Raw genomic sequence first — 26,848 nt, 5'->3', positions numbered from 1 at the left:
TTTCTTAAAACTGTTGTGATGTTAATATTTAGTTCCAATAAACAACCCTCACATATCTCAAAATTTAAGTAACAAACAAGATTTGAAAATGGTGCTACTTTGTAACTTTCTGGGTATTATTAGCTCTCTGCTTGCAATGGCTACAGCAGTCTTTGAGGTTTTTCAGCACTTGCAGAATGCTACCAGGATTATCATCACGGCAAAAAAATCCACAGCAAACCACTCAACTTCTTTATGATAAGGATAATTATTAGTGAAATAACAGACAAAAACAGGAAAGGAAAGAATGACTATCACCTATAAAGAAGTGTCCTAAGCTGTACAGCAACATTCTGTGAAAGGGTAACAAAAATATAACAGGACATTAAGTGAAATGACACAAACTAAATCTATAAAGGTGAATGAAAGTGTTTGTATAATATTAACATGTATAATATCAACAGAATAAAATATCTTCATGCTATGTTAGTAAAAAAAAAAAAATAGATACAGTTAAATCAGGTTATATAGATAAGGAGGTACCCTGAAGAATATTTCCATCTTTCTTTGAATCTGCTTCCCTCCTCACATCTTCAGGCAATTAAATGGTCCATAAAGCCATCTGCCCGAGTCTGATGATCACTAGAACATTAAACTTGTGCACAGTCCAAGGACAGTCTTATGCTAAATGCTTGTCAATTTTACTTGAGTTATAAACAGATATCTTGCTTGTTGCTAGTCAAGAACCTGCATTACTGTTCATTCAGGAGCCTGGGTTTACTAAATTCCACTACAGCCATGGCTGCCCCTGTGCAAATGAAGACATAGCTGCGTTGAAGCTGGAAGCTTGATAGCCAAGAAAGAGGGGAGAAACTGAAGACAAGGCTTTCAGAAACAGCTAATTATTGCTTTACAATTCACAAAAAAAAACCCAGTATAAACAAATATTTATGATGCTTTCTTCAGTTTTCCTACCTCACCATCATTGCTGTCAGCATGGAAACCAAATATGTTCTATTAACTCTTATAGGCTTTTGAAAGCTTATGGAGGAACCTGCCTGAATTGATATTGCGTGAGTTTCTGTTGCAGCTGCTGCTTGAAGACCTAAACCCAGTGTCCACCGTGACTGTCAGCCTCCGACAGACTAAACACCCGCCGACGTCCTTTCCTGCCAGACCTTACTAGAGGAAAACACAGCGATATATCATACAAAGGCTTTAACAATGAAACCAGGGAGGGAAACTGGAATGAAGACAAAGGATAAATGTTAGAGCAGGAACAAGAATAAGTGGCAAGGACACATCCATAACTGCTGGTATCTTGAATATAATTTGACACCACGCCAAGAGTCTTGTAAGTTTGGGAAATACTTCTGTACCTGGAAGTATTCCTTCTTTAGGAATGAGTGAGTTTAACCAATTTCATTTTTTGCTTATTTATCTGAAAATGTTCATAATAGAGTTTGGGCTATGTCTGGCAATGCCAACAGCCTTTACACTGAGGAGAGACCAGCAGACATTTATTAGCATTACAATCTACTCACGTGTTTAAGAGATCTTGAGAAGATATTTATCACAAGTTCTGGTGACCAGATTATTTTATCCACTGGCCATATTTTATAAGGGGTGCACTGCCATGCAGGTAACAGTACTTCAGACCATTCAGTCCTGGTCTATGATATGAAACTGAAGTATTAGATTTGATTTATAATAAAGCCAAATGGAGAATTTTAAAAGATTGCAGCAGTTCAGATGATGATGTTTGGTGCACAGAGAGTTTCTAGAAAAGACACTTTCTAGAAACAAAAGTACTTCCTCACCTAGGTGGAAAAATTATAGCATCATAGAACAGTTCAAACCACATTTACATTACTGATTATAGAGGGAAGAGACAGAGATGGTTTCAGTAAGATGGCAGACACTGCTCTCACAGGCTCTCCATGCTTGATTAATTATCCTTTCCCTGAAATATAGAAAATTTATTTTACAGACTGGAATCCAATTCTCTGCAACATAGGACAGCCCTTTGTACTTGTTTTAGACCTTTTACCATCAATAGCTGCCCACAAGTGTGAAATACATCATAAGTGGCACAGAAAATAATGCCTTTTGAAGTCCTCGATATCCACTGTTCAGATATAAACATTTTCCTAACTACTGAGGCCAGTTGCATTTTAATGCTTAAGACAACTTAAAGAGTGATAAAATTTGGCATAGATGACATTATATATACATAATTCTAGAAGACTGCTCGCTTACAGTAAGAGAGCTTCTTAATCCTTGGCATATATAAAAACAAGCACTCTAAAAAAGTGCATGGTTCTAACAAGCACTCTAAAAAAATCCCTTCTAGTAGCCAAGAAGGGATTGTTTTCTAAGCTGAGGCTTGATGATTAAAATCCACCTTGCAAGAATATTATCTTACACATACCAAAACTTCAAACAGGCATGTTAATTTTAATTTTTTTTACATCTGCCAGTAGGCAGTACCTTAGGACCCTATAATTACAAGTTTACAGTAGAATCAGATGTCATGGTTAAGATGTAAGGAAGGTAGTTGTAGGTTCCTTGAAGTCTACATACACATCTCCCCTTTATCTTGTCTAGCCTACTTGACTGAAGTTCCTGAGCAACCTAGCATGTTCTTTGTGATCTGAGCAGCTGCCAGAACAAGGGAGCAGCAGGGCAGGAGGGAGGGATGTACATGTGCTCGTGTGAGTGTGTTTGAAATGGAATGAGAAATGAGAAGGGAGATTCAAATGGGACAGGTGGTGGCAGCACCAAGTGCTGCCTTGGAGTTTAAAGCAGATATTGGTAACTGTTACTCTGTCAGCTACTTGTCAGTTCCTCATTGAAGTGACTTGAAGTGACATTGAGCCACTTCACATCATACAAGCCTTCTCTTCTGCTTCACAGCAGAATAAGGCAGTTTGGTTTCAATTTTCCTCAACAGGTTAAGGGAAAAAATCACATTGTTCAACACTGACATGGGTGAATGCCAGCAATATATATATATATGTACATATATATATAACTCAGCTGAGTGGTAAGACCTGATATAATAGTATAACAGAGAGCACTCAAGACACAATCCCTTACTTCAACAGTGTACTTCTGTTCATTCAGGAGTCTGTAGAACATCTTTATGCACATACCAAGCAATTAACTGTCATGCTCCTGACAACAGTTTCCACTACAGCTCTGCTACAAGTAGATACTATAAACAGCAAATATTCATGAAACCATTCATTACAAACTTGCAGTGAGTTAGGCGAGTAAGTTAGTGCAGAAACACTGCTCCCAGGAACAGACTTTAGCATTGATCTGACACTGAAGATAAGTAAAAAGTGTCAACAAAGCTCCCTGGTTTGAAGAAAACTCTTCCCTGGCCCCCAGCTACCCAAAACCCATCTTTAGGGATTTCAGAATCCTTTCCAGTCTATACTAGGGCCCCCGAGACACTGTCAGCCCCTCAGCTTAACTATTTAAAATATTACTAGTTCACTACTGACTGCAATTACTGTAGTAGTCTGGTACAGACCAACAGAGCAGCTTAGAAGAATTATGCACACTTACTGCTTTAGTCTGAATTAAGGAACAGGTTCTGTGCATTAGCAAGATTCTTTCACAAGGAAACAATACTGTAAGATATGATGCAATTATGCACCAAATACATTTTGTATTTTTATTATAACTTATGTCTGAGCTAACAATTGGTCCTTCAATGACATACATGGCAGGGGTGCTTGGTCCTAAAGGTCAGAGGAAGTATGATCCTCATCAAAATCTGGAAGCTACATGCAGATCAGATGCATGCACATCAGTATCAACTGTTATCTACCCTGTTGCACCGGATTCATGCACATACAGTCACTGTCTTCCTCTTTGTCATCACGCTCTAAGTTACCAGAAAAAAATCCAGGGCCTGAACTTAAGAGTCATCCCTGCAGCATGCTAATGAAAGCTGCTGACTTAGGACTGAAGTAGATCATGCAGATTTCTCATGTTCCTTTTCATTGACTTTGCTGAAGGTAACTATGCTCCTAGTGGCAGGATGCAGCTAAAGCATCTACATTACTGCATCTACATTTTTTAATTTATTTTTTTTAAACCAATGAGTAGCCTCCTACCACCAGGCTTTTTAAATGGCAGGAAAAATAAACAGACTTTCATACTATACAAATGCCAATATACTATTTTTTTTATGCTAAATGAGGAATTATGTCTCTGGATCTACTAAATTTTTCATAGAAGTCAGATTATATGCATTTGAAAGACCTCAGTTTGAAACATGCAGCATGGTCTTGCTTGATAGTTCTGTGGACTATCTGTAAGCATGTTGCTTACAGCAATAAAAATAATTTAGATTTTTTATTTTCATTTCCTTTACAAAAGTTTTCTCTTCACCCCTATTGTAGAAGTCTTGTAATGCATTTAACTTCCTGATCACAGAGGATTGAAATACAACACATATCATCATAGATGAGCCTTTTTCAACTGCTAAGGAGAAAAATGTTGTCAAACAAATGCTTTCCTGCAGTATGTTTTCTCTCAGTATGATGTTCTCTCTGTTATGTTGCATTTTAGAATTAGTCTCTCATACTGAGAATTTTGGCATATGATACCACTTTTCTGTGTAACCACATTATCTAGGCCATCAAGAGAATGGATTACAGCAACCATTTACCAAAACAATGAAATTAAGTCCTTCCAAAGTTTTTAATAAATTGCATGTAGAAAAATATTCTCAATTTTATTCTGGAATTCCCTATTTTGCAAAAATATTTTGCCCATATGTTAGTCTCTCACAGTAATAGATGCTTTTTAATATAGAGCCTGCATGCTAGAATGCTTTACACAGCATCCATAAGCATCATAAGCAGACTTTTCTTGACATTTCCAGCAATATTTCTTGCAGGGACAGTCACTGTGGACATGTAATGCACATTGCTCTCCTGATACTGAAATTTAAAAAACACTAAATGCCTAAAAGATTGCATAATTTTCTGTAAGACTGCTGAAAAAATTAGCTTTACATGAGGCTTCCAAATAAAGGCAAAATGGCACGTCTTAGAAGCAGGAACCAGAACCACCATTTCAAGGAGCAATCAGCATCGGAAGCAACTGTTAAAATGAGGGGGCTGTCTGAAAAGGTTTTGAGAATCAAGGTACCTCTATTGTTTTATAACCAAAATGAATCAGAGTAGGTCAGTTGTAGCATGAAAACATTTCAGTGAGCACCCTTCAGGATTTAGTCCTTGTATAATGTCCAGCTTGAGGCTTTGGCTCACACACAATCTGCACTCAGAATGAACACCATTACAAGATTATCTACAAATAGTACACCAAAAAAAGGAGGAATAAAGGCATTCTAATACAATAAGAAGTTGCAGCATAAGCATACGCACTAGATACACTGACCAAACCAGACACATAGTAGCTGCACTGCTGAAAGTTAGTTAGTCTATTTTTCTGGCAGCTTCTTCTGCACTAATGAAACAACCTCAAATGTGGTAGTTTCCAGACAGAACTGTGGTACTTCAAAAACTTTTCAATATTATCATCCTAAATAACTTCTAAAATATTTCATATTTGGCCCATTGTTTCTAACATGAGTATCACATAAACATACAGAAGCCAACACCTCCCAGTTTAAAAAAGACACTTTAAGGGGAGATCAACTTATTCAGTACAGTGAGAGGATAGCAGTTTACAGAATTTATGGAAAGTAACACTTCTGTTTAAAAAAAACCCAGACATACAAACCAACAACATTTTAAATAGTATGTGCTAGGACAAGTCAGACAAGCAGGACATTAGCTCACCACTACTTAAAACCATCCCTAAAAGATGACAAGTTCCAGAAAGCTGAAGAGAACATTAAAATTTGCACCACAATTTACTTTAACTGGTTTAGTTCAATGATCAAGTGATCTAAAAACAAAGCCCTATTGTTTTTAATCCAACACAGTAACTTAATTTTAAAATAAACTATCCTGCATCCCTTAGAGCCTAGACTGAAAAAAGTGATTTAATACCTGATGGGCTCTGTGCAGCAGGAGTGGATGTTGAGCTTGCAGTCACTGAATCACAGCGCCCTGTACTCCCACTGCCACTGGAAGGTGATGGAGATGAAAGTGGTGATGGATTGTGCTGATTTATACACTGTGCTACAGCAAAGCCTGCAAAAAAGGACAATGAAGTTAACAATTAGCTTGAAAGAATTAACCTGCATGAACAAGGCTAGTTCATGTAGCGAGACAGAGGATGCACCCTCTCCCACCTTCATCTTGGAAGCCTAAAAATCTGAATGTCTTACTAAAAATATGCTACAAATGCTGATCAGCAAACAAAAAGTTGACATTAAGGGATTCAAAACATTTTAAACCTTAGAGCTTGCAAAACCAGTCTAAACATGTCAGAACTCTTCAGTTTTCTACATATTCAATAAATTAATGTGTCACAGACCTTCATGTGAAAAGGAAAAAGGTTGTCAAAAGTGACCAAGTAAACCTCTTGGACAGAAGGCCTGCACCACTTTTTTTATTGCAGTGATAACTTCAGAAAATTTTAATCAAACCTGGCACTGGATTTAATTTCACAAGTTGAACTTTATTCAGTCTAATGACTGGAAAAGTCTATACAGTTCTGACTGCACTTTTAAAATAAATCTTCTGGATTTCAGTTTAAGATTTTCTCCAATTCTTTACACTGTAGCATCTTTCCTAACTCCACACTCACTCCTTTCTCCTTCCTCTGCAATCCCCTGCTTCAACCTCTCGTGTCTTAAAATAAAATCATTTTAGTTCCTTCTCTCTGCACTTCCAATGACACATACACTCATTTTCTTTCAAGACACAGTTTCAGAAAATACCAAGGATCTGCAGCACAGGCAAACCCATTGGAAGTATGCAATTTGAGAAGAAAGCATAAGCAAGGAATTCAAGTCCCTGGTTTCTCAAACCCATATTCTCAGAAGTGAATAATCTGAGAGAGTAGAACTCTGTAATATTTAATTTCACTGATTTAGTCAAAATGAGAAGCCATGAGTACACAAAATCTACATCATGCATTCACTGCATAAGACAACACTGAATCAGAAAGTCAACAATATGTATTCCATGCATCTTGTGCAAAATATGTCACGCAGAAGCATGTTCTGAGCCCTAAGACAACTTGAATTTATTCTTAACAGAATGTGTCATGTTGCCATTCAGTCATGTACTACTGAAGCAAGTGCCTACAAAAGTGTCTCCAGTCCAGCAGCACTTCAAACACATGCTGAACACTTAGACATAAACAATCAGTAAATCTTTCCTTAATGCGTGAGAAGGGTTATATGGTAAATTTATACAAAATGGATACTATATTGAAAACTTATTTGACATAACTAGCTTGTATTTGTAAAACTTTGGATTTTACACTGTCTTATGGGAAGGTGTCTGATTGACATTATTCACTTGTGACAATTTCAAATTAGATTTAACCCTAAATTTCAGATAGTCACAGATTGTAAATGCTGAAGGTATAAACTTGGCCAACATTTAGTCTCAACATAAACAGAAACACAAGACTATCTTTGGAAGAGTTAGAACACATCAGTCTTGTAAGAATATAGTTTGTATTTGAGAAGAGAAGCTGGAATATAAAACAAAAGAAAAAAAATACTACTAAGTGCTTCAGAAGCATGTTACTTTAACAAAGGTGTGTTGGTTTTTTTCTTAAGTAGTCATGTTCTATTATATGTGAAAAATAAATTTTCGGGCTTTATTTAAAAATTGTGTTCTCCAGCAATTGTTAAGACATTTAAAATCACTCAATCCAAAAGGAAAAAGATTCACTATCTGGAAAACAAATCTCTGCAGAGAGGTCAATTTGTGAAACAGACAACAGGGAGAAAGAACAGCAAAGAGCTCATTGGTTTACAGTCATTCCTTTCACACAAGCCAATGTTCTTTAGGAGTAGCTGTGGTCCTTTTCTGTCTTGCCAGCTCCAAGGTAAATGAAGCAGTGAAGAGTGTCCTAGCTATGTTTACAAACTGGCAAGAAAATTATGGTAACCAAATTAAAAAAGGAAAATTACACAACTGACAGATGTGTTGGGAAAGTACTGAGTATGTTAAAGATGATTTGAACTATCTCAATTTGTAAAGGAAGGTTAAGTATTAAGACACTTCCAGTGAATTTGCAGAAACTGTCATGGATGCATTGCTCACAGCACACCTGGAATACTCCTAGAAAATCAAGTAATACCTGGGTGTGTAAGTTTTTCTGTAAAACTCATCTGGAGTATGTTCAGAAAAGTATCACAATAAGCTTTTTATTGCTTATAAAAGCTACAAGTCAGCTTTTGAAGATACCAATCACAGAGAAGAAATTGCTTGATAGAGAATGTTAATCTTACCTGGAACTTTGTCAACAGATGCAAACACAGAGCGTTGCACTGTAGGATCGCTGCTACCACGTCGGGACTGCTCATAAAATCTGAATGGAAGGTGCTGGGCTGTAGCTACAGAGCTGTGTCCAAAACCCATAACTTCAGTTGAGGGCTGAACAGGAAGATCCAGGAGAGCTATGTTTAATCACAATTGATAGTTTTTGTTACTTAAAATACATAAAAGGAAAAATAGGTGAAAATAAAATTGATAGTTTGCTCAGGATCTTAAGAACTATATGAGATTGTTTCACATAATTTGCCTGTATATATTTCTTAATATGGTTACAATTGGGTGGGAGGGTGGGGAAACTGACAGACAACATTTCAGGAAAACTTTTCTCATTGCTGTCCACACCACATTCACACTAAAAACCTAATCTTCTGTTTTTCCCTGTACAAATCAAGTCACTCATTAGTTACAACTGACCAATACAGGAAGCCACTTAGAAGACACAATTTACTTTGAACTGGAAAAAAAACCCTTTTCATTACCATTCAGCCTAAAATTTTGCTATAAAAATATTTTACTATAAAAATTTTATTATAAAAATTAACCACTAACTAGTGTTAACACGAAGCAAGTCATAACAATTTGACAGATTTATTTTATTAACTCAAAAGCATAAAACTCTTCAGTTACCTTCCTACAGAACATAATACACTCAAATAACCTTAAACTATCTGTAGTCAGAGTATGTCTCTGGCTAGCACAATAATTTTAATAGCAGTTATGACTTTGTTCTTCTCAACTGTGATCAATTTAGCCTTAAGGTATTAGAACATGTATGTTCTAAGTTGGGCATTTGAAGTTTACATCACTAAAAAACACTTGAAGAGAAATGCTGAGTTTTGTGAAATGCCTGGCAGACAGTGGTAACAAGACAGAATTGCTTATTTTCCATGCTTTCTTTAATATGTCTGTCTTTAGATACAAACCACATATTTTATGCCAATTAAAAATACTGCTTGGAAACCAGGCACTGGTTTACAGTTTTCTGTGACACATCCTTATTTTAAAGACTGAATTGCTATGATATACAAGTCCTGTTTCTCAGAATCATTTCAAAATGACCATTCACCTGCTATTCTCTGCATTTTTGTACGCCGAGCTTGGATACGGCCTTTTGCGAGACGTTGTTTTGCAATAATGCAGCGAATGTGATCAGAAAAAATAAATGTAGCTTGAAGGATAGGGAAGGGCTTAGAATGAGGGCTTGAGGCAGGCTTATGAATTGTTATATTCAGAGCTCTACTGTCATCCTCTACTCCTGTCACCTGCATATCCTGAAAAGAAACAAAAGGCAAATAGTGAACGAACAAGTTGCATTTTTAAACTACAGATTAAATATCAGTATTAAAAGAAAATCCCATGAACACTCTACTAAAGCTCCTATAAACAGTTTCATGCTAAAAAAGACTATGCAAGTTGTACAACCTTAGATTTGGTTCTTCAGAAATTACTACTTAAATAGATTAAGTCAGTTCAAAATTCAATTAAGTTATTTGAGCATAGCAAAACGTCAGGAAATGCAAAGAGTGTTTGCAGAGATAAGAAAGATGTATTAATGAGAGAAACTACCTGCAGTTTTGAACTCAACTAGATAAAGATAGATGATTCTGAAATTACAACCTGCAACCTTCCCTGCCTGTGCAGGAAGATCAGAACTCCAGGAAAACTCATTACTGTGCCACTTAAGTAAAGTGCTTGGAACTCAGTCCTAGTTGTATACAATTTCAGTGTTCAAATGAACACAGTCTGATCCATACTGGGGAAGACACATCATTTTCAAGTGTACCTGTAGTTAACTATGTAAACTTCTTCATAGAGAAAGAAATAGTTTAAAAGACAGGAACAAGAAAAAAAGACTAGTACCAGAAAAAAAGAAGAAAGCATGGCACAGAGCTTAAATATTTAAGCTAATATTAATATTATTTATCCAACATAAACACAGACTTTCAGGTGCTCAAAAGTATCTACCCAGATTAAAACTTCTAGTACCTGCAAAAGGCCTGCAAACTTAACTACTCCCCATCCAAGTCTGGCAACATCTGGCTCAACCAGGCTCATCTGGTAAATATCCACAGCCAGGAATCTTTGGACTTGACCCCCATCCTTTGTAATGACAGTACAAGCAATCAGATCACTGTTATCTGAGGGAAAGAAGGAAAAACATTAAACTGCTACTGGCATTAATGATTCTGGTTTTTGACTGTTTTGTACAACATAAGAAACAGTAAAAAATTAAATTTACTTATTTAAACATCTAAACAAGTAGTGCTCCAAATCCAGTAGAAGACAATTCAATCATCCTTGGTAGTCAATTACACAAGGAGGATAACTAATTGGGATTTTGAAAAGAAACTTGAAAAGAAAAAGACAGCAATTTTTCTTTGCCATACACTATTTGGGAAACTGAGGAATTACTTACTCAAGTCAAGAACATCATCTGTCTTTATCAGATTTTCCTCCCTTGTAAGCGGTAACTGAGTTTCCAGCTCATCTTGCAAGTGCAGTGATAGTGAACGAAGCATAAAGAAAACTCTGATTGCCTTGAGAAATAAAAAAAAAAAAAAAAAAAAATTTGTTAAAGTCAGCACTATATTTTAACAGAATCTTACTAATCTCACTTTTACCCCCAATTTTTTGTCATGCAGTAAGCCATTTTAAAGTAAGAAATAATACGATTCATAAGCTAGTTAAAAAAGCATACAGAAGAAGTCAAAGCATGCTATTTACTTTCAATGAAGTATAAGGAGCAGAGCTTTTATCCCTTACCCCACTGGCACGTTTACATAGATTGTCACTGACAGGAAATGACTACTTTTTAAGCAAAAATAACAGGAGCAGGCAAACAGGAACGAGGCACTGCAGTTAGCAAGGCAGTTCGTGCAGGAGGGGCAAGCAGGAGGCGCACAGCCACCTCCCAGCTCTTTTGAAGGAGCAATGGTCTCCAGAAAAGCAAAACCTGGTGCTGTTAAGATGCGGGGTGTATGCACACAGATGGAACCCCTGAAGAGGGACAGCAAGAGGGACGTAGCTCTTCAGGCCTCTGGTGTAGGGTGTCTGAGCCAGCACAAGTCCTGTAAGGTGAGGCTAAGGGAACTGGGGCTGTTCAGCCTGGAGAAGAGGAGGCTCTGGGGAGACCTCATCACTCTCTATAACTACTTGAAAGGAGGGTGTAGCCAGGTGGGGGTTGGTCTCTTTTCCAGGCAACTCTCAGCAAGACAAGAGGGCATGGTCTCAAGTTGTGCCAGGGGAGGTTTAGGTTGGATATTAGAAATAATTTATTTACAGAGAGGGTGATCAGACACTGGAATGGGCTGCCCACTGAAGTAGTGGATTCTCTGTCCCTGAAGCTATTTAAAAAGAGACTGGATGTAGCACTCAGTGGCATGGTCTGGGAACAGTAGTGGATCAAGGGCTGGACTTGATGATCTCAGAGGTCCCTTCCAATCCAGGTGATTCTATGATTCAGCAAAGCAGCATAACAGTTCAGTGGCCTAGAATGTTTTTCAACCGACTTCTGTTTTCTTGGTAAAGTAGAAACAGATACAAATTGTTGTCTACATTAAAGAACTAAGCATTATGAAGTGATACACTTTGCATGATGATTCCTATACCATCTGCAAATAGCAATGTGCAGGGAAGTCTACCAGTATCTTATTTCATTCCTGTGAAAGAGCACTCTCACAGCTAGTTCACAACCTCTCTGTCTTTGATTGCTATGGACTCCAAGATGCAGAGCCCAAGACCCATGCTGTTTATTACTTCCTAGATAAGCACGAGTGAGCTGGCATTAGTCTAGGTGACTGGTAAGCAGTACCAGCTTTAGGACTACAGAAATTTTAAGGAAGAGATAAACGCAACAAGCAGCAACTGGATTCTGAACAATTCAATATTGCATCTGATTCTGGGCAGAAGGCCTGATCAACCAGCAGTAGGTGATTTCAGAAAGCAACCTAACAACTTCTGGTCACTTCAATGTTTTAAGTTAGAGGTTTTAGCTGTCTTGATTTTGGAGATGTGCACTTGGTAATATAAGAAAGGGAGTTCTGAAGAGTTCCTCCTAAAGTTAAGATGAAAATAATTGCCACTTAAAGGGACAGAAAATAACAGTGAGATCCTGAAAAGATCTGATCTGTATCAGCTAAGAACCCGTGATATAACCAAAGTACGCAACTACTTCACTTGCTATTGCAATAAAACTCAAGTTCTATTGTCACAAGATAGAGCTGAAGTTCAGCATATTTTTAGGTCAATTCAGCATAAGAGAGGTTACCTAGCTGGAGTTCCTGCTGATGAGAAAGACCTTTCAATCCCAAAGAATTTACAGGAATATTTGTATTGATTTTTCCATTTCTACCAATAGAAATGAAGCTATTCCTTACTTAGCACATGAAAAGCTATAGAGCAGTCACTTTCCATTAATGTCCATTTTGAAGCATCATTCTATTAAATGCTCCAGAGAGAATTCTAGGAACCATTCTTGCTTTCTAAGAACAACACTTTTCAAGATAATTCACTGTACTTTATCAAACTTGACTTGCTATGATAACAAAAGTGGTGCGGTTTATAATGAAATCAAAAGTGTCCAGAAGTTTCCTGGAAATGTGTTTTTTCTTCAAGAGTACTTGAATGTACTTACGTATACACTTACACAAATGCAAAGCCACCAGAAGAAAAGCACTTTGCAAAAAACAATGTTGTGCAGTAATACATCTTTAAGACTTACTGACACTGCAAGGCTTATAGGACACTGCCAGATAAAGGCCAAGAACTGAATATACCAGGAATACTGACAATGATGATTTTACCACCTCTTCTGACTGTGTCAGTCATGAAAATAGCTATTTGTCTGGTTTTCTCCTCACTCTCAAGATCTCTATCATTTATTACTTTAGCAAGATGAACACTCCCAAGTAGAATATTTTTTGCTATGTCTGGAAACAAGCTATGTGAAGCCAGCCAGCCTTTCAGCAGAGATTCTTACTATAGGAATATAATGGAAGACAGACTGAGATACTAGATCACAAAAGAAAGCTGACAATACACTAATAAGTGCCATCAACATGTCTTTTTTTTAATGTTGATGTCTCTATGGAATAAAAAAATTTAAAGGCCAGCACAAGAACAATCATTTATGGATAAAGCTTCCAATCAAGCAGCTTTCAAGGAAAAGGTTTGAATTTCTAGAAGTCTTCAAAGCCTCTGACATCATTCTGCCATGAACTAATTTAAGAAAAATAGCCTTACTCACTCTTCGTGTTCTTTCCACATCTCCACAAGGCAATCTTTTCACAAAATCAATACCAGTGAGTGGTGTCCCCGTTGGAGGCAACAAGATTGAGGCATCCATCATCAAGTACTCTACATTCATGGGTTTAATCTATAAAAATATTTTAACATTGATTACCATGTAGAGCAATAAGCATTTGCACTGTCACATTCAAATACAACTAATGGTTACATATTTTGAGAGGAAGTAATTGTTAGAAAGAGTTCTAAGAATTTTTTATACTATCTTATTTTAAGCTCCTTACATGCAGTCTCAATTTTATATTTCCTCATCATTCCCTAATACACTTAGCAAATAAATTAGCCCACCTAATTGCTAAATTTATTATCACATAAATTAGCCCACCTAGCAAGTCATTTGCTAGTTAGGCAAATCAATATGATTTAAGGGAAAAAAAAAGTCAAGTTCCATGCTGTAGGTCTGTCTTGTGGTAGATTAAAAAATTCAGAGATACAACAGAAAAACCTAAACATATACTGAACTTCTGACATAAAACTAATGCTTATATTGGTTCTGTTTCTTAAACTAAAAGTATAGCAATACTCAACCACTAAAAATTAAGTGCTTCACTAAGTTCTTCTATTATTTAGGATGTGACATATGTACAAGATGCTTCCTATACTAAAAGACTTACTGAAACACACCAAATGTGGATCATGTTTTTTCAAAAAGACAACTAGTGTATGCTCATTAGATCCCCATACTACTGAGGGAAAAAAAGTCACACAACTGACTTCCCAAAGTATTTCTATCCAAATTTTAACATGAGAATAGAAACAGATAACTGGTTTTAAAACATGCTTACAGGTTAAATATGAAGTGCCTGAGACTAAGCTTAGTAATATGTTAAAAGTTTCACAGGCGGTACCGCGGTGCAGGACCTCTTAGAGACAAAGGCCCTGATATTTGCTCCCTAGAACTGTTATCCACCCATAAGTAAAGCAGCACCACTCAAAATAGAAACATTGCTGAGCTTCAGAAATATTTAGGAAGATTTTCACATTGATAACTAGAAAAAACAATTAATCCAATGTCTCATTTCCTAGGATAAAGTAATTTTTGTAAACTCACTTTCAGAAAGCAATGGGCATTAAGTAGGGAGATGTGAAATTTCACAGGAATGATGTATGGAAATGTAGACAACCCCTCAGACAAACAAAAAAAATTTAAAAAATATCGAAACTTTGGTATTCTACTCTGGGAATAAAAGATACTGGCATACTCAGTAGTTATCAGTAAGGATTTGTTCTTACTCCCATGCTTTATTTGGGTTTGAGGGCCTGGCAGGGAGGAAAGGGTGCCACTTACTGTCATGCTCCGGTATTCATCTTCAAACATATCCAGAAAAATTTCTTCTCCCTTTCAAAAAAAGGGATACAGACACATCATGAATCTTATGACTTTGGAGCCATTTCTATGTTTGCTTTTTTTTAATTATATACTGGGCGCTCCTGTCCAGGAGTTGACAGGAGGCCGCAGGGTCCTGTGTGAGGAGAGGCTGGGATTGCCCATTCCGGATACAACCGGATCCAGATGGTTTCAGCCCCACCCAACAGCAGGACACAGCTGAGCCTTTCAACAACTCAACACTCATGGCTCCTGTGGGAAAACAGGCTTAAGACAGGGAGAGAGATCCTCTGCAGCCCATGGAGAGGACCCACACTGCAGCAGTGGAGCAGGTGAATGTGCCCTGACAGAGCTGCAGGCTGTGGAAGGAGGGAAACACCTCAGGGTGTTTTCCTGAAGGGCTGCAGCCTGTGGAGGACAGGGGAAAAGCATGAGGAGGAAGTGATGAACTGCTATGGACTGACCACAGCCCCCCCTTTCTGAATCCCCTTGCACAACTCAGGAGGGGGAAAAGGCAGAAGACTCAGGAAAGAAGGAGCAAAGATGAGCCTGGGAAAAGGGAGGAGGGGGTAAGGGGAAGGTGTTGGTTTAATCTGTCTTTGCTTCTACATAAAATTATTTTATTGGCAATAAATTACTTTTCACCACATTGGGTCTGTTTTGCCTGTGATAGCAATCATTAAGTCATCTCCCTATCTTTATCCTGACCACAAGATTTTTTCATCATATCTTCTTCCATCCTGTTGAAGAGGGGCAGTGAGAGTTGGGCTGGGTGGATATCTGGCAGCCAGCCAAGGTCAGCCCATCAGAAGTTACTTTATTTTTTAAGACACGTGGAGAAAGCATTCTTCAAGAGAATTTTAACAAAAAATAGGAAGAGATTTTAGACACAATCTGTTCTGGATTTAAGGGCTAAGAATTTTATTATTTATAAGGAAAAAAAAAAAGCTGCCGATATGTATTATTTCTCCAATAAGAAAAAATGATTAAGTAAAATTTTAGATCATCACTTCAGATAAAACACAAAGCAATGACAAAAAGAAACACATAGTTATTGACAATGATAAAATCCTAGAAATGTTCTGAGAGTAGCAGCTGCAATAAAAGCATAACTGCTCACTTGGCATCTAGTACCAACCCTGTGAGACCTCTAACAGCCTTTTTGTGACATCTGTCATTGTGATGGAAAGGGCAGGAAAGGAGAGAATTCCTGCAACAATACATTACCTTCTCTATCACAAATACGGAGTTCCTATCTTAATAAATAAATAAATATATATATATTAAAAAATCACTGCTTTGGGCACTAAGTAGAACCTGGACTGTAGATTTGCTTCTAAATTCACATTATGTAGAAGATTTTTTCTTTTAGCATTTTGCATATATACCTTATAGAAACGACGAACAAGATGAACACTTTCTTCCCTTGCACCCTAGAAAAGATGAAATAATTATGTTTCAAGGAGTAAATACACCATTTACTCAAGAGTTGCATTTAAAAAAAAAAACATGCAAAAACTCATGCAGAAGGGACTGTCTATTGATATTCCTATACTCATAGCCTTCAGAATTTGACAGAAGACAGGTCTTGCACTTACGAAAATAATGCTTATGTGACCTTGTCAAGATGGGTAACATACAGATTGCAGAGAGAAAATTAAACATATCCTGTTTCAGAAGCTTCATTTAAACAGCAAAGTAACAGCAAAGCTGAGAACCAAACATCAAGGATTGATCTGCTACCCTCACGGTACAGAGCCAACAGTGGAAATATGTTTTAGAGGCTCAAATTTCACATTTATGCTTATTGCAATTAGAAATGAAACAAACTTACTCAACTGTATTAGAATATTCAAAAACCAGTAATTCTGTGACTGGTAATTTCAATGCAAATACTTACCACAAGGCAAGCAAGGTGAACATCTTTTATAATACTGCCATTTTTAGAAAACACAAGCTGCTTCAGCAACAGGCAGCCAAGTTCTAAAGTTGCCAACCGGATTTTCCCATCTTTGAAAAGAAATTTCAATATATGAAATAATAAAAAAGCAGGTTAAGTATTATCCAACATTCTTAAGTGTTTCTACTCTTCTCTGCAACTGTCATTAAATTTACTCCAGTCATACACACCCTATCTGACAAGAATGAGTACTGAGATGCTGGCTCACAATGCTGATGGCTGTAAAAATAAAAAGAAGTGTAGAGTAATTTAAGGCAAAAGAAAACTTAAAGCTGAACAATGCAGTAAGAAGGCTATAAAGATTAATCCTTTTAGAAAAGAAGCTGAAAAAGGGATCTTTATCAATCTGAAGCATAGGGTGAATTACACTAAAATTACAAAACAGACAGTTCGTATGGATAAATTTACAAGATAAAAGGAAGTTTCATATATAGCATACTAATAAGGCATAGCTTTTCCTTAAAAGAAATCCATAAGATCCAGATACAGCCTGGATACGAGAATCTAGAGAATTCAGAGTGAAAGATCCCTTGAGAAAATTTACTATCACCTTTTCAGATAAAGAATTACTATAAGCAAAAGGTACCATGGACTTTTCAAGACTATTTCTCCACTAAAATTACTTCTATAAGCAAAGGTGTCAAAGATCATATTTTCAGGATTAAACAGCATATTAAGGTGAAATCACTATATACCTCAATTTCTGTTTATTCAAAACCCATAGAAAGTAGGAACTAAGACAACAGGACCCTGTGCAGTTCTGTGTATAAACACAGCTATCCAGCAGAAATCCAGAACTCCTGATTCCACAACAACCAAGGAAAACCTGGTAATTGTCTTTCACAGATCAATTACTGTTCAATTGGAGCATGCTAAACATAATCTTTCCACTCATTGACAAGAGGCGAGATAGCTTTTTCCCACCCTGTCTTCAAAAATTCAACTTGGCAAGAAAACTATTGGAAAAGTGATACCTGGTTGTGCAGCACAATTCATTATCCTGATGAGCCCTTCTGCAAGTACATGATTATATGAATTTCTCTCTTCAGCATGTTGAACTGGAAGCTGAATTCTTTCCAGCTTGAGTGGGTCAATTCCTTTTGGGGAGAATAAAGGAAGAAAGGTAAGTTAGAAAACAGAAGTATCCCTTGAAGTAAGTATTTATTAGACCATAGCAGTTTTCTCAGAAGAGTGTAATACAAGCAATACAAGACCCATCAAGTTAGTTTTGAATTTCTATTACATGGAAAGGACAAACAAGAGAAAGACTAAAACCATTTATGTATCACTGAAAATCTCAGCCTTAAATGGAGCATAATGGGTGAAGAAAACTCAAATCCCAAAGTGGCTGGTGACATCCAAAACACTCGGCTGCACCTGAAATCTCAAACTATTTGTTTGCATCAAAATAAAATCAAAGTCAAGCCAGGCATCTGAAGAACATAAAAGCAAAGGGGGAAAAGATGGAAGTCTGATTGTGAATTCCACTTTGGCAGTAAGCTATCAGAAATTTTATTTTGTAACTAGTAGCCTCTTATTTAGTACCCTCCCCAACACAAATCACAGAATCTAACTGACTTGTTTAAGAAAACTAAATCCATGTATCTTCAACCTATTCCTCTAAAATACAAAGTTGCCTCTCAGAATAGACCAGTTCCTGTAAGACCTCTTAGAAAAAATCATAATTACAGACTTCTGAGGATCTCCCCATCTTTGTTCTAAGGATGGTAATAAATAACCACATAAACCAGAAGATTTCTATATTGTGGTTTATAGTTTCTTTCAACCCTGAACTTGTAGTTAACTGCATATAACGGGGTCATTTGTGATATCCAATTTTCTGCAACTAAGCACATCTATTTGGAACAACTAATAGAGGTCTGTTTGAAGATTAATGACAGTGATATGAATGTTCTGTCATGATGAGACTGAAGACAGGGGTGGGAGGGAAGAATACATTTAAGAAGCCAGGGCAATCACAGTACTACTGTTCACAACAACCTAACAGCTTACTGAAGAGTTACAATTTTCCTTCTGGAAGGGAAAGCTGCTTACAAGTAACATTTTTTAGAGAGTATCAATAGGCAGATTAAGCTCTAAGAAGACATGGTCAATAAGCATCCGAGAGGCACTAAGGAGACAAAGAAAACTTTGTGGAAGAATGAGGAAGGACCAGGCAGGTGTTCAACAGAGTGGCTAAATTGTAATAAAGGTGAAATAATTCATGTTCAGCATCTTTCACTGGTTGTCTGCCTGCCACGGATGCAAAGTTCTACATTTCTGAGATACAGTACATTTATCTGGGAAAAGGAAAAATTGCTTACCATTGTTGTGTGACATGGCATAAAGAAGACAGAGTACAAAGAGGGCATAGTAATCATCTTCAGCACAGTCCAGTGCATTATAGACAATATCAAGAAAAGGCCTGTGGAAAGGAGTAATTTTTAAATTATTAAAAAAACCCAAAATCTATCTACAGAAAAATTAGTAACTGGTTTGGTCTACATGTAGCTAATGGAAAAGGCAAATTTACAGTAACACATCTTTTCAGGCATTAAACAAAAAATTATTCAGATTACAGCCATGCCTTGTATTTAATTCTGACATTACTTCTCATGTTCTAACCAGATTTGTTACATAATGCTTTCCCAAGAACTGACTGCTCACACATTTATTGGGCTGCTTGTAAGCATATTTAGCATGCATCCAGAAGCATCGTACAGCTTGTTTTAGGTGTGTGCACAAGTAACTTCAAGGAGCTGCTATCTTCACAGTAGGAAAAATGGCTGAAAGAAACTGAAAATTTGACTTACCTTTTACAGCTACAGACTTTTTACCTGCAAACTGTGCATTTACTCAACTTCTGGACAATTATTAAACCCACTTTTAATATTTAAGGGTACATTGCAAGTATTTTCAAATAACTCTGGAAGCACTTTTTTCCTTTACTAGCCTTTTACTAATGACTTGACTGAAGAAACATCAAATGCCATACAAGTATTCTTCTAATTATTTATTCTTGTGTAGTGTGCCCATGATTAAAGACTGCAACACGTTAGGAATCACCATCATTGCAGTAAGTAATGATTATTCCAGTTACAGAAGATTCTCCCACTTTAAGCATGGAATAAGAGATCATTGCATTTTCCACTACCACATGTGGATAAGGATCCACATGGCTCAGTGATTCCAAGCAAAGTATGAAAGAAGCTATGCACACCTGAGCACATTTCTTGAGTTATAACTCCTTTTTTAGATATTACACTTGGTATACACACTAATACAAAACATTAAGCTACAGCAGCCTATCCACCTACATTTTAAAAAAATTGTGTACCAAAGAAATGCCAGAAATGCCCTACACAAAGGTCTTTCTTGTAAAAATATTTTTAGCTCTGCACATTCTTTAATGCTATTTCTAGAAAAGAGGAAGATTAAATCTGCAGATCAAGAAAGTCCCGAGATGCAGACATCTGCCAGATGTGTTGGCAGCTCACCTGCAGTATCTTGCACTTTTCAAGACCTGAGCATCCTAGTTGCTTTACTATTCAATGCAGTCATTGCCAATTACTTTCTAAAAGCCATTTGGCACATATTTAAGTCAATATACCAGTAATTTAAAATGATGTATTTTAAAGCCAGTTCAAGTCAAGGTTCAATTTCACTTTTACAGTGAAATTAAATGTTATTTTTATTAATGAATATAATCTAAGCTACATGGAAGCCATAATGGAGACAGAATGAAATTCTGGGAATACCAGGCAGCATTTCCTGAGTTTAAAAATAAATCTGTAATCCTATTAAAGATGTGCTTTTCCCCGTGGCACACATTTGCAATTACTTTTGTGTCAGAGATGGCACATTCTATTTCTTCTCTTTAGCATTCTAATAACAAGAATGCAAAACCCTTGCTTAGAAAGTGCCTTATGGGTATTTAATATGTCCAAGTTCAAATTCTGAAGCCAGGGCAATTTCTGCTCCCGGAACTGCTTCAAAACCACATGACAAAGAGAAGTTTCTAATAAATGTAAGACACACTAATGGACCTTGGAAATGGTCCATAGATTGGTAGGGTTTTCACATAACTATTTTCTTTGGGTTTTGACCGTACAGGTATATACCACGTTGGCAGATATGACCATAAATATAAAAAAAAAATTGCTATGGCTTAATTGAGAGGTCTAGAAAATTCTATAATGAAAACATTTATATTCTGGTTTTATCATATTCATAATCTATAATTTATCAACTTAAAACACCCCAATGGGCATTAAAAAAAGCACAAATTTTAGAAAGGAACAGGACCATTTCCAAAACTGATCAGTAGAGATGCTATGTCCCATTTTTTCAGTTGCCTCACACACTTGTGATCCACAAGAACTCCCTCCCCCCCAGTTTTAAATAGTGGTAGACTTGAAAAATCCCTTAAGAGAAATGTGGGAGTGAGTGGGAGGGCAAGTAAGGAAAGAATCCAGCAAAATACATTACAGTTCCTTTATACCTGTTCCAGTTTGTTATTTCACTCCCAGAGGCAGCTGCACTCTTTTCTTCATCTGTTGTATTTTGTTCTGTCACAGTAGAGATAGGTAATTCTGACAGTTTACATCTCTCCATGATTACCATCTCTATTTCTAAAAATAAAAAAACAACAAACAAAACCAAAACACTATTTAAGAAAGGCCTCAAACAGACTGTGCACTGAAATCAAAATGCAACTAGGTTTGCTGAGGGCTGTCAAAGCTTAAAGATCTCGTTTTCAATTGCTTGCATGTGGTTCTGCCACATTTTTCCAAATGCTCTGACTACTTATCCTGCAAACTCAATTCTTAAGGTTAACATTGCACCAAAAATCCTGAAAACACACCACTACAAAATCTGAAAGTTAAAGATGTTTTCTTTAATTTTGAACTATTTAATACCCTCTTCTGCCACATGCTGTCACTTGTAGCACACTTTTTGAGTTTTATCATTGAAACATGCATGAAGTACTCCTGACCAGGAAAAGTGTCTACACCATTTACCTTACCACAGGTAGAAAAGTAACAGAGTTTTGAAGTCTACTTATAAAGTCACCATAATCACACAGACCTAGGTACAAAGCATGTAGCTGTGATCAGGGCCAAAACATAAAGGAAAATATGAAAACCATTTAATGACTTTTAAATAGAGTGGAACAAGGTATTCTGACAGAATGATTTAATGTGATATGAAAATACAGCCAAAGTGCAACAAATATAATTTCTTAACACAAGAACAAGTCACGTAACAGATCACAACTAAGTCCATACATTAAATAAATGTATCTTAATTGTAGGCATAATTCTTCTTTGCTGCTATACTTACCTTCATTTTCACTGCTTGTTCTGATGCCCTTTGAACTTGCTTCAGTACCTTTCGTTTTATCTAGGTCATCTTGGTTATCCTCAGATCCTCTATCCTCTTCATCTTCTTCACCAACATTTTTATAGTTGGGTCTTTTCTGCACCCTCTTCTTCCCCTTCTGTTTGTTTATTTCAAGAGACCTCTCAAGTGTTTCTGTTGGTTTTATGAAACATCGGATACTTGACTTTGCCTGTAAATGTGAAGAGTTTACACTGAGTTATAGCAAGACATTTTTTACTCTAATTGATAGATAATAAAAGAGGGGTTTTAGAATGTAAGTTACTATACCAATTACACATCTCGAATCCATTACAAAACACAAGAGACCTCAAGTTATATCAAATCATCCATAGATCAATTATCTCTAAAGTAGCATATACTACAGATCTATCATTTAAAAGTATGCCATCTTAATACAAGATGAGAGCTATTTAATAAAATGAAGTTTATGAATTTTTTTTTTTGCTTTCTTTGATCTTAACAGATGAGACAGCTAGTACATACAAAAGAAAGACACTTTTTGCAAAATACAAAATGTGTGGAATTAATATAAGGTACGACACTAACAAGGACAAAACCCAATGCTCTACACCATGTGCTTTTTTTTTTTTTTTAAAGACTTAACCTCCCCTCCATGGCATCCTTGTCCTTGTTTCACATAGGAGCAAATGGCATTGACATCAATCTTTTTCTGGCCTGATTTACCAAGTCCAGAAAGCCAGTACCACTCCATTTGTTACAATGTTCTACTGAAACATAGTAATAGTAACCAAAAGCTAGTTTTGGCAAGAAGGTAAACAGTATTCAGTCAATATCTGATTTTCCTGATTCTTAATTTACAAAGCAAGAAAAAAAAATTCTACTAGAGGAGATAAGCATTTCCAAGAGTCTGTGCCATCCTAACAACAATCTATTCTTTGAGAAAGACACAAGACATTACAAGAACTTCTGCAGATAGCAGGACTAACAAATCTTGGTGTCCTACAAAACTGTAGGACAAAACCTGCAGATTGTTTGAGCTGTGATGCTTCAAGCAACCTTCTCACTTGTTAGGCCTGCCAGATGGATTACCAGATTACATGCTCTCCCCTCACCACAGCTAAAAACATCAGTCAAACCTCTTCATTACCGAGAAGTGAAACACATGGTGTGGGGGCTTCCTGCTACCACAGGTTTAAGCTGAACAAGACAGCTACAGAAAGTCTGTTACCTTTCAGACCTCAATTCTTCAATCACGTTTAGGTGTTGCTAGCTAAAGTCTTAAAAATTTACAGGCATGCAAGAGAAAAGTAGACTAGTAAATACAAAACTGATTTTGTGCCTTGCCTTGGGTGACTCAAGTACAATAAGCATTGAAGATGCATACAGTGACCTCAGAGAAAAATTCTGCAGAAATGCACTTAACAAGGGAAACCTATACATAAAAAATATTGTATGAGAAAAGATCTGGGAAGAAGCCTTCTACATGTCAAAAGGCAAAAATGTTTCTCAGAATCTTCTGACTTTACATTACACTTGGCATAGAAACAAACTATACAGGAAGAGGAAACAATACCAAAAAACCCCACAATACAAGATTACCACATATGTCCCCCAATAACCTCTTATATTTTAAGTCTGATCAAAGTGCAAGATAGGAGGGGTATTAAACAGCCAGAGGTACAGACAGATTATTGTTTATTGATGGCTTCTGATCAGAAATCATAAGAAAAGGGAAGAACACATTAAATCATATCCTTTAGGAGAAAAAGAAAAGTAGCGTGCAAGACACAATGTATTTCACCTTCCTGCATTCACTTCTTACAAGTGCTTCCTAGAATCTTTTATATATATATATATATACACGCTTTATATATGAGGAATGCATGTACTTAAGATCTTTACATTTCTAATATGCTATCAGCCATATCAGCAAAACAACAGAAGAGAACAGCAGACAGCAATGTGCACCATGAGCCATAGTCTGATCTATTTAAAGAAACAATGCTGAGAAAAAGCCAACCTTTATATTTTATCTGCTAAATATAACAAGGGTATACACTTAAAACATTAGAAACCAGACTTTAAATTAGTTTACAGAGTATATGACCTAAGTTGATCATGCAGTTTGAGATACTGCTGTTTTATACCTTTCAGATGTCTTTAAATCGTAGTTTCAATTATGGTTCATATTCTGCAATGCATGCTGGTAAAATAAGGCAGTTCCAGTAACAAGTTTTATGGGAAGGAGAAAGTAGGTTAAACAAGAAACTAGGAAACATGAAATAGGTAGAACTGGCCCATATCCAATTATGTAGGAAGGCAGACCTCACATGACATAAACCCTGGTGCAATGACTACTAACAAGTTTAAATGCATTCTGTTGGATAGATATATAGATATATATATATAATGAGATGTTATTATTTCTTCTGATGCCACTTGAAAACAGAAATACAGGCAAAAAATATGGAAAGAAAAAGTATTTTAATTTGCTATACTTTGAAGTGTAAGACCTGTTCAGTGGAGGTTGAGCAATCATTACTGCCCTACAGGGTTCAGCCAGTCCCTGTAGTTACTGCCAATTCATAAACTCTCAGCAGTTAGACCTGCTGGTGATTTGTTTCTATAAATTTGATTTTCAAGTACCATTTGTTCCTCTTGTGACAACTACCGTTGCTTTTTTGCCCTAAATAACACTAGGTATGTTGCATTTATACAGAGCAACTCCAAGACTTCTCAGCTTTTATTTTTGTTAAATATTCTTTATTTAATAACCTATCTGGATACGTGACTCTGCATCTACTATTCTCAGTGCATCTCATTCTTCTTCAATTCATCTTACTAGGAAGATGAATATAGACATCTATTACTTTGGGTTTTAGAAACTACATGATAGTTAGAAGCTGACAGTGACACTTCAGTTTAAATGTATCAAGACATCTCAGTTACAAGAGTAGTGCTGCATACAGAGCAGGGATTTAGAGACAACTGGGGCTCACTGTAACAGTGATATCTCCAAAACAAGTTTATTATCAAACTTATTACAGTTGGAAACTGTAACATAAAGGAAGTAGTGAAATTTAAACTTCCAGTTTATACACCAGGAGGACACATCTTTAAGGCCAGTAAGACTCAGCTGCTGAAACTGTATTATAGAATAGGCAAACAGATGTTTACAAGAAACCCCTAAGGGTTCTAACAGTGCAAGGACACCAACATACATAACATTTTGCAATTCTGTAGAGTAAGTAACAGGAAAAGAAAATCTAACTTCTGCAACAACTGGTACCCCACCCTCTCACCACAAATTTCCTACTAACAAAGCTGCAACAAAGCACAAGTAACACACACAATGTTCAGTGGGCAGTTAGCAACAGGTCAGACCTTTGCCTACACAATAAAGAACTGTAGAATCATTAAGGTAGGAAAAGACCTTTAAGATTATATTTGGTCAGCTCTACCATTCCTCTTTATTTTTTTCTTTAAAAAAAATACAAACAACCCCCTCCAAAACAACTAAAAAAAACACAACTCAAAAAGCTACTGGCTAAGATCAGCACACACAACTTCTGCTGCACAGTAGGAAGAAACTAGGAAAAGCTGACTGGTATCATCAAAGTGTACCTCCCCTTCAAAACTCCCAGTTATAGCCACTTGTGGGAAAGAACATGTATGAAGAACTTACCTACTGCTTGTTAGAAATTAAACATTCAGTCAGTAACTCTTCCCTGACCAGTAAGACATTAGAGTACACATTCAACCTTTAGACAGAACTCCAGTCAGAAGTTTCTCAATCTAAGTAAGATCACACCCCAACATCTATTACTATCCCCAAACAGGCCTTAAAAAGTAACAAGCAAGTATTTTACAAACTGTGAAACCCACAACAAAAGGGAAAAAATATAAAAACACTAACATAAGCATCTAGCCACACAGGATTACATCTGAAGGTACAAGCACAATGACAAAGTGATAGCACACCCATCTATTTGTGGCTGCTCTGTGTTCTTATGCACACGGATGGCACACTGTCAGAGATGATCAGTTTTACTGATAAAACACTGGGCATTTTCAGATGAAAAACTATTTCCTTCTATATCCAAATGATTTACCACAAGGCCAAGTATTTTTTTCCAGGGCTCTAATTTACACCACAACTTGCGTAAGGAAATAATTTCATAGGAAAGTCGTGATGATTCATTTCCCTTTCACTACCAGAGAGCTGGTAACAAAAACTAAACACAGAAGACTGGATTGCAAAAATGTTCCATCAAAATGGAGGAAGGCTTTGCAGTGTCTGACCCCTGCAGAAGCAGCTAAGTATTCTAATTTCTGTCCTACATATTCTTAATGCACTACTTTGAAATACATATGCATGCACAAAAATTTCATAACCTTGACAAGAACACGATACTGGCAAGTGGCACAGAACATTTCTCTGTTATCATATCCAACAAAAGAAGC

At 36.6% G+C, this 26,848-nt stretch overlaps 1 protein-coding gene across 4 annotated transcripts in view; it reads right to left on the bottom strand.

The window, feature by feature from the left end:
• The window catches only part of CLEC16A (C-type lectin domain containing 16A), a 49,580-nt gene that overhangs the window by 8,703 nt on the left and 14,029 nt on the right, over positions 1–26,848 (bottom strand). For 2 of the 4 annotated variants that reach the window (XM_030459709.1, XM_030459710.1), the window contains exons 10-23: positions 22,364–22,592; positions 21,522–21,651; positions 19,345–19,445; positions 17,995–18,117; positions 16,961–17,070; positions 16,449–16,493; positions 15,022–15,072; positions 13,675–13,803; positions 10,846–10,966; positions 10,416–10,567; positions 9,496–9,700; positions 8,384–8,551; positions 6,018–6,161; positions 1,038–1,157 (exon numbers count right to left, since the gene is read on the bottom strand). In XM_030459709.1, coding sequence (XP_030315569.1) covers positions 1,038–1,157; positions 6,018–6,161; positions 8,384–8,551; positions 9,496–9,700; positions 10,416–10,567; positions 10,846–10,966; positions 13,675–13,803; positions 15,022–15,072; positions 16,449–16,493; positions 16,961–17,070; positions 17,995–18,117; positions 19,345–19,445; positions 21,522–21,651; positions 22,364–22,592 — 1,828 coding nt within the window. Of the gene's footprint in view, positions 1–1,037; positions 1,162–6,017; positions 6,162–8,383; positions 8,552–9,495; positions 9,701–10,415; positions 10,568–10,845; positions 10,967–13,674; positions 13,804–15,021; positions 15,073–16,448; positions 16,494–16,960; positions 17,071–17,994; positions 18,118–19,344; positions 19,446–21,521; positions 21,652–22,363; positions 22,593–26,848 lie in introns of all 4 variants that reach the window. The other 2 variants (XM_030459712.1, XM_030459711.1) reach the window with 2 other exon arrangements.

Source organism: Calypte anna, chromosome 14 (assembly GCF_003957555.1).
Source record: "Calypte anna isolate BGI_N300 chromosome 14, bCalAnn1_v1.p, whole genome shotgun sequence".
Taxonomy (NCBI): Eukaryota; Metazoa; Chordata; class Aves; order Apodiformes; family Trochilidae; genus Calypte; species Calypte anna.
This window is presented reverse-complemented; position numbering and strand designations above follow the sequence as displayed.